Source organism: Cicer arietinum, chromosome 1, assembly GCF_000331145.2.
Source record: "Cicer arietinum cultivar CDC Frontier isolate Library 1 chromosome 1, Cicar.CDCFrontier_v2.0, whole genome shotgun sequence".
Classification (NCBI taxonomy): Eukaryota; Viridiplantae; Streptophyta; class Magnoliopsida; order Fabales; family Fabaceae; genus Cicer; species Cicer arietinum.
The window spans coordinates 47,285,525-47,294,900 of NC_021160.2; the positions used below are offsets into that span (position 1 = coordinate 47,285,525).

The 9,376-nt window shown below is 24.6% G+C and overlaps 1 protein-coding gene across 1 annotated transcript; it reads right to left on the reverse strand.

The window, feature by feature from the left end:
- Positions 1 to 320: 320 nt before the first annotated feature.
- On the reverse strand, positions 321 to 2,233 carry LOC101503244 (senescence-specific cysteine protease SAG39-like). The gene is made up of 2 exons (XM_004487522.4): positions 1,767 to 2,233; positions 321 to 1,073 (listed from the first exon to the last, which is right to left on the reverse strand). Exons 1-2 carry the CDS (start codon positions 2,182 to 2,184, stop codon positions 484 to 486), a joined length of 1,008 nt encoding a protein of 335 aa, XP_004487579.1. The 5' UTR covers positions 2,185 to 2,233; the 3' UTR covers positions 321 to 483.
- Between the last annotated feature and the right edge of the window lie 7,143 nt (positions 2,234 to 9,376).

The window sequence follows — 9,376 nt, forward strand, 5'->3', positions numbered from 1 at the left end:
ATAATGTAATTTAAGACTTAAATTCACGTTAAAAGAGGTAACTAAACATTTTGAAACTAAATATGTTTGTACAAAATCTTTCAAATCCCAACATCAAATTTTAATTCAATTCTAACATAAAATCAATTCTACTAAAAGAAAAATCCTAACATGTCAAAATGATCACATATTTTAAAAATTACTTTTAATTCTCACAAAAACAATATATAAATGTTTTATACATAGCAAACTTTAAGATTGATGTTTAACTAACGTGAAACTAGTGGTTAGCTAATACGGAGATTTTATCATTTAGTAACTACTAGAAAGAAGAAGGAAAAAACAGAAAATGATACCAATGATCACTTATTTTCATTATATAGTTGAAATTTAAAGTTTACATTCACACATCACTATAAAGTTCAAAGTTCAAACACAAGCAATTTATTAAACTATATAGTATAAGATAACTTCACTTAATAATGAGCTAGCTAAGCTAGATCATTAAGCAATTGGATAAGTGGGATTCATAGCAAGTCCACATAAACCTTGTTTAGAATGTATATCTCGTTCCATTCTAGCATATCCTTTCTCACCCCATTTAATACCCCATGAATTTTTTATTATCCAATATTTTACCCCATCCTCACTAATGCCATAACCAACAATTGTAACAGCATGGTCTAAATCAGTTCCACATTTTCTTTTAAAAATTCCGCTTGAGTAATATCTAAAAGCACGTTCTCCTCCTTCAATGTAAACCACTACGGGTTGATTTGCCACTGCTTTTAAAAGTTCCTTTTCATTATTGATAGGAACTTTTTCATAACCCTTAATTTTAGCAACAGAGTATGCTCCTTTTTTAATGTTACATTTTTTATCAGCACCTTTGTAAGGGTATTTTGATTCACTTGCTATTCCTCCTTTTTTTACAATGAATTCATAAGCATCTTCGGAATAACCACCGCTACATCCATAGCTATTACCTTTCACACAATCCACTAGTTCTTGCTCTGACAGTGACACCAATTTTCCTGTACTTATTTGGTGAATACCTTCTATTGCAGCCACTGTTGCAAATGCCCAACAACTACCTATATATAAACAAAATCAACATGAAATATATTAGCAAAATTTCTCCGTACAACAACATTAAAATAAATATGTTTTGGATTTAAAAGAAATGTATTGTCAGTGTAAAATTGTTTTATATTGACAATCAATAATATCTCTCCCAAGGACAACAAAAATGTTAGACGACATGAAGGTGTAAAGTTCTTTTGTGTTGTTAGTGTACTTTAAAATTATTTTCTTAAAGAATTTAATATTTATTAATTGTTTTTTGATAAATTTAATAACGAACTTTAGAATTGACCATGTTATTTATTTTTTTCTACTATACACGTAATTTAAACTGTTGATGTTTATATTTTTTTGAACTTTCTAATACTCAATGAAAAGAAATTTTTGTAATTTAAAATTTAATCGAGAGATAAATAAAGTCTAATTAAATATTCTTTTACTTAGAACTCAAACTCAGTACTCTTGATATATTCATCTTTAACAAAAGTTGATTACTTATCTGAATCTAACGTCATGATGAGAGAACTTAAACGAAGAATATATTCGATCATCATTTAGTATAAATCATATTTAATTGAATTAAATTATTTAAAAGATATGTTTAATTGAATTAAATTATTTAAAAGGTATGTTTAATTGAATTGAGAAAATCAAATGTAATCACAAGTTATAAAACCATATATGCATGTCTTGTTCTTTTTTACCACAATCGTATTGGTTCTTGATAGGAGTAACAGCTCCTCTTTCTCTCCAATCCATTGTAGCAGGAACTTCGGTGACATTTTCGTACCTAAACTCTGTTTCTGTTTCTGTTTCTATCCTCAATGGTTTCTTGTTACCATTAAGTGAAGCCTTAAATTCTTCATTGGTTTGGTCAGCAAATTGATTAATGCTAAGGTTGAAAGCACTGTCATAGAATGATTCAATGAACTCAACATTCTCCTTAAATATTTCGAAACGTTTTTGCTTCTCAGCAACATCCTTGTAAAACTTACCATGTTCTTTCATCCACAGTTCATGTTTCTCTGTCAAGGATGTTTCCAATAACCTGCTACAAATTACAACAGAATTCCACAGAGTCAGAATAATGAAAAACAGAGTTAAAATATTAGTAGAAGACATCTTTTAATTGATAGAATATTAATAGTGTTTAGTATTAAGCATGCTTCTAAGTAACGTAATGCCTGCTATTTATAGGAAGCAAACGAATACCTTCTTCTTATTATTTTATAGTTTTATGTTTTAAATATTTTTTCAGGCAATATATTACTCTATGTTTCACGGTGAGTATTTTATTTATCGTTTGATAATCCTAATATAATATTTAGGTTAAATAGCACACATTTTCTTTTAATTTAATTTTAGTTAACATTTTAATTTTTTATCTTATTTTTTTCTTTTGATTTGATCTTCTATTTTAATTTTAAGTGATAATTTAAATTTTTTATGTTTTAAAATATCAATAATGTTATCCTTTTTTTTACAAAAAATAAAAAAATTCATCAAAATTTTTAAACAAAATCCATAAAATTAATTATATTCTTCAATATAGTACAAATTTCGTCAAATTCGTAACTCAAATCTTCAAATAAACTCATATTTTTATTTTTTTATTTGATGTTGTTAGAGATGAAAATATGAGTTTATTTAAATATTTAAGTTATGAATTTGATGAAATTTGCATTATATTGATGATGATAATTAATCTTATGGGTTTTGTTTGAAGTTTTTGATGAATTTTTGAATTTTTGCAAAAAAAAAGGATAATATTATTGACATTTTAAAACATAAAAGATCAAATTGTCACTTAAAATAAAAATAAAAGACCAAATAAAAAAAAATAAAAATAAATAAATGACTAAAACGTGAAATTAAGTTAAGGGACTACACCTACTATTTAGCCTAATATTTATTATATTTTTTTAATAATAACTATTAAATTTAATATTTTTGTATATAAATATTATTTTATTATTGAAATCAACATAATCAACCATTTTCTTAAAGATGCCGACAACTAGAGCCAATCCATAGCTCGTGCAAGTTGGGTCATCATATATGATCTCAAAATTTTGAAGGCTCTAAAATATTAGTTATATATTATTAACGTTTATAAATTATTAGATGTTTTGCAATAGTTCAATAACAAAATGTAATGTTTTCATTCGACTCCGAAAATATTATGCACACAACTCAAATAAAACATTTATAATAAGACATGAAGGTATTTTTTATTTTTAGTCTTTGTACTTTATAAATTTTGTTCACATTAAAATTAATCTATATAGTATGTAGAATATATTTGATTTTAGAACCTTTAAATAAGAACTAAATTAAAATATAAAATGACTTAAATCAAATATTCTACACAGTAAGATACTAATTTCAATATGAATAAATTTTGCGACGACTAAAATAAAATAACATATACTAAAAAGCAAACAAAATTAAAATTACAACAACTAAAAATATATTAAAATTTATATTTTTTGATAAAAGATTTAACTTTAGTGCACTATAGTTTTAAAACCGAGTCTCAACATTCTTAATTGTTAAAAATAAATTCAAATATTTTTTTAACTTCTTTATATTCATCTATTTCTAAATAGATTATAAATCCAAAGAGAAGAAATGAAGAGGATATTGACTCTTATAGAGACAAGTTCCAATATGCAAATATTTCGTACACGAAAACCCTTTTTTTTTTTTTGTACAGGTAGTGCACAGGAAATATAAAATCCCTTCTTCATAACATGTGTAGTTATGGTGATCAGAGTTGATTAAGATATAAAATGTCTAAGGCGACTATTGATATGAAGTTTTAAAAGCCTATAATAATATTTTCGCCAAATTAATAAAAATTTATCAAAAACATTTTGTTCACACTTTAGAATATAAAACTATTTTTAATTTACATATAATTAATTTTGTATAATATTTATTTTTTAATGGATGATAAAGTAAATTAATTTAATATTACTTGAGATAATATTAATGACAAAGTAAATCAATTTTATTAAGTATAGTTTTGAAAATATCAGTATTGGCCTTTTTATTAAGTAAAACAAAAAATTGGCCTAAAGTGATTGTTTTGGTAGCCTGCCTTACGTTTGAGCCGATATCGACGGAGAATCATATAATTTAATAAACTAATGTTTTGATACCACATGTAATTAAGTTATAGTTTTCACATAAAGATTTACATTTAAGAAAAACTATGATGATTATAAAATTTTGGAATCTATAATTCTCATATAAAGAAGACATTGAAGACACGCCTTCCATAATAGTATGATGACAAACATGAGAAATAATTTGATGATATGATAATGGAGAGTAGAGACAATAATTATTTGATATACACTCAATCTACCTATTTCTAGTTCCTTCTTTCTCAACACCATTTTCTTTTTATGACTTTTCACATAGAAATCTTATGAAAAAGACATAATCTTTTAAATTATTATTCAGGAACTTCTATCAAGTTACTAATATTTATAAAAAATTATTTATATACATTTTTCATAAATATTTGTATCTTTTCACATGAGTCATTATAATAAATTTAATTTTATATTATTTTTATATTAGATATTTTTATAGTTTTTTTAATGTTTTTGGAGATTTTTTTATTTTCCACTAAAATATATAATTTTTTTAATTATTTTATATTTATTTATAAAGGGAGTCCAAAAAACACTCCATTAGAATATATTATTTTGTCATTATTATTATCAAGTCAAAATTAATAAACTTCCTATAAAAACAAAACTGGAGGCTATTCAGTTAGATAATAGATTAGATGTGGGCCGAGGTTATCTCTCTCATTCTTGTATTTTGATTAGTTCGAAAAAATCAACTCTTGTATCAATTTTTTATAAGATTTGAAATTTAAGTCTCCATTTTTATTTGTGATGGAATTTAAGTTTTTTCATTTTACAACGATTTATATATATAAAATAATAAATTTAAAATATATATTTATTATAATTAATATCATAAAATAAAAAATATTAAAATTATATTTTTTTTAAAAAATTATAATTTTTAATATTTAAATAAATATGATATATATTAACTATATATGTAAAATAATAATAATATTATTAGCAGAAGAGGATATAGATGAATTCCAATACCCTCGAGAGGTTACTCGTGGGTGGGTGCAGGTGTTGTAACCATTCTTATATTTAGTTATTAGTCAAATTGTTTATTACTATCTGTATGACATGTTCTTTCGATGAAAAAGCAAAAAGTGAATATGTCACAAATTGTGACGTCAGAATTGTTTGAAGGAATGAAAAAGTTAAAATAAAAGGTTAGCCTGAATGAAGCTCGGATAAACTATCACAAAGAAAGAAGAATGACTAGAGCTAAATATAAATAAATAAATAAAATAGAATAAGTAAAGTTTGGAGGAATGATGTATTTATTATTATTATTATTACTATTAGAGTTAATTAACTTTTTAGTTGTTATATAATTTCAATATCTTATTTTTAGTCTTTGTAAAAAAATTATTTTCATCTTTGGTTCTTAATTTTCAGTCTTGAGTATGTTTTGAATTTTTTTGATAATATTTATGACTTTATCAGAAATTTTTCTAAGAAATTTAATTTTTTTTTAATAAAAATAAGTTAAATATAAATTTTTAAGCATTTAAAATTTTATATTTAATTTATCATTTGTTAAAAAATTATAAATTTTTTTATACATGTTCTAAATATTACTAAAATAAATCTTTCAAAAGAATCACAAAAATTTATTTGTAATCAGGAATAAGAAACAGAAATAAAAAAATTAAAGAATTAAAGATTGATGAATTTTTTGATCAAAATTAAAAACAAGATAATAATATTTCATAAAAATTAAAAATATATTTAAAGTTTAATTTTTGTGCACTGTTAATATAAAAAAATTAATACCATCAACTAATTATAATTAATTTCATATAAGTTACTTTATAAATAGTTATGACAAAAATTAAATATTATTAATAATTTAATTATATAAAAACTATTTACTAATATATATATTTATATATATATATATATATGTATATATAAATTAAATCTATATATTTAATCCTTGTTATTTGGAGCCACACATGCAGTTAATTAAAACTTAAAAGGCAAATGGGCTCGAGGGAACTTGCAATACACGTGTGGCTCCAAAGTGCTACCTCGTTGACTTCATAGAATAGCTTTTTGACTGGAGACTTTGTAGAATTTTTCTTAGTTATTAATATTAAATATGATAACTTTTTGTTTCTAGAAAATTAAGTGGAGTCAGCAACAGTTTTTTCTGTTACGAACGCAATTGGGTGCTTATCTTGTTATTTGACATCGCATTCGTGGAATCTTTGAATGTCGTATTTTTTCGAGTAAATACTCATTTCAATATTTGAAAATGTGTGGCGTTATTACGATGGTTCATAAATATATTAAAAAATATAAAATATTTTAGATGTGTCCTGTAGTAGTAATTTATTGAATTAAATTGAAAATAGAAGATTTGGACCCAAAATTTGGGCAATAAAAGATAAATTCAATAATCAAACTAATAAAAATATATTTAATGTTCAAATTGAATAAAAAAATTGTTTTTATATGTTTTTTTGTAATTTTTATATATTCTAATATTTTTTTTATTAATAAAGTTTTAATAGGGATATAGATCTCAATACAACAATAAAAACTCCTACCACTAGAGTACAAAACATGATAATAAAGATATTATTATGTTCTATTATTTGCAACACTAATGGATTATTCAACCATCATCCAAAAAGTAAACTAGAGGGAACCTTGTTTTTCAATAAAGCTTTCAAAGCACTATTAATATTCTCCTCTAATCTTGGGGACCACTATATTTTAATAAAAGAACAATATATGCATCTTTTACCTTATAGCCTTCAAGTTTATTAAGGCTCCATATCCACTTATCATTCAAGTTATTATATGGCATGATATCTTGCAGGCAAATTATATTCAAATTATCCTGCCAACTGTAAGATTTAGGGACTAAAGTGATAGCTTATTAACATATATACTTCTTTGTAATATTAATAATGTAGTAGTAAGTAGATGTGAATTATTAAAAGATTAACATTTATTGATATTTGTTGAAAACTTAAAAGACAGACAAGAAAACGGAAAGAATGATATTTAAAGATTGATCAAGTTGTGTTGGGGTATTTCTCACCCACAATATTCTAGATTAAACTTTAAAGAACAAAACATATAAACAAATAATCTACGATACACAAGCTCATTTCACATAAACAAATCAAATATCTTATTAATATACACAAGCTCATTTCACATAAACAAATCAAATATCTTATTAATATCTTTAGCACAAGGTCATTGACCAAGAAGATGTTAGAATGCACGGTCATTCTTCAACCCAGTTACTGATTTCAACTATTTTTGTCTTAAGATGTAAGCCTCATAAGTCACTTTACTCACTATGATCAAAGTTGTGTTAAATAATTTAAAGACTCTGTAGACTCTATTCTAATCTTCAAAATTAGAACCATAATAAAAAGAAACACCAAAAACTTAAAAAAGAAAGTCATTATCTATTTAAATTTTAAATAATATAAAAAATTTATAAATAACCTTAATATCATCAAAAAGAGACACCTTTTGTAAATAACATAAAAAAGAGCCATGTTTTAATATAACATCATAAATTCAAAATGTTACAAAATTTAGGCAATTTTAAGCATCTTTTTTATTAAGTGAATTATTTAAATTGACATCATCACCATGTTCAACATAACAATTTAATTATCCAAATCATCATTTAATTTCAATAGGCTCACCACCTCTATAATTTCTGGACGAACCCCTTCATTCTCCATATTTTCAGCAGTAACCGTATTCAACAAATAACAATCTAAAATTTATCGTATTTTAGCTTTAAATCAAATTTTGTAATACTAAAATATCCACCAAATATAAAAAATGCATATGTTATGTTGTAACTCATTGTAAGAAATCAAAATCATACAAAAACAAACCATGAATATTAAAAGTTCAAAAATGTTATCATCACATAGATTAATTAAGTACCTAAATTTGAAGTTGAAAATATAAACCCAAGTGAAATTGGAAACAATTTGAAAATATTTGTATTAACCCTTAAATACATTTTAATTTGCAAATTTGATGCCAGGTTTGAAATGGCCTAATTGTTGGGTTTGTGAATGGGGGGTATGCAGAAAAACACGAATTTTAGAACTCAATCCCAAAATTGCGTGTGTGAGAACACTATATTATATCATTGTACTATTGCAACGCATCTAATAATTTTAGAATGTTAACACTATATAACTCATATTTTGGAGCTCTCAAAATTTTGGGTCCAATGGCCCGACCTTCAAATGCTATGGGTCAATACCTAAGCTAAACTTGGCGACAAAAATAACTAGCAAAGAGGCCACAAAAACAATAACAACAATGCTAGCACTAAAGCTTTGACCAAACCAATGAGAATGAAACTAAGAACTTGTCATGGTGGGTTTGGAGGTGAGCATGATTGTGTTGAATCTGTAGGTGTGAGGAAGGTAATGGGATAAACGAAGAAAAGAAGGTAATGGATATATGGGAGTATTCTTCCATGACAAGAACTTTGTCAACATGATTTCAAAGGAGAAAAATTAAAATTGTAGAAAAGTCAACACAACAATCCAAAATAGAACTCAAGGATGAGGAAGAAATGACACAAAATAGAAAATATGAGAAAAAAGGGGTTGAGGAGGAAGAGACCGAAGAGAGCATGGAGTAGGCTAAGAAGAACTTGGAGGTGAGATGAGAACCAAGAAAAATATGCACAGAGTTAGAGATGAGAGAGTAAACAAAGCAAACTAGCTAACTCTTACAATTTATTTATCTTGTGTTTAGAGATATAATTGGATTTTTTTTTTAATGTATTTGGATGAAATCATTAGTGTTCCTATTTTAATTGATTCATAAATGTAGTAAATAGAACTTAATGTATAATGATATTAAAACTCTTACGATTATTAGTATTTTGTTAAAGTGGAGATCAAACACGCAACTTCTTTATCACTTCACTATATAACTCTTTCAATTCAACCATCAAAGAGTCTTATATTTCCTATAAAATCTATTCATTTAAATATTTTTCTCTCCAATTAATATTATTGTTATTGATAATAATATTTTTTCTCTTCAATTAATGTTATTTTTTTTTCTCTCGAATTTTTTTTTTAAAATGTTAATTATTGAATAGGGTCCTTATTTACTTTGGCTGCTTAACCAAAAAGAAACAAAAAATGAATGGT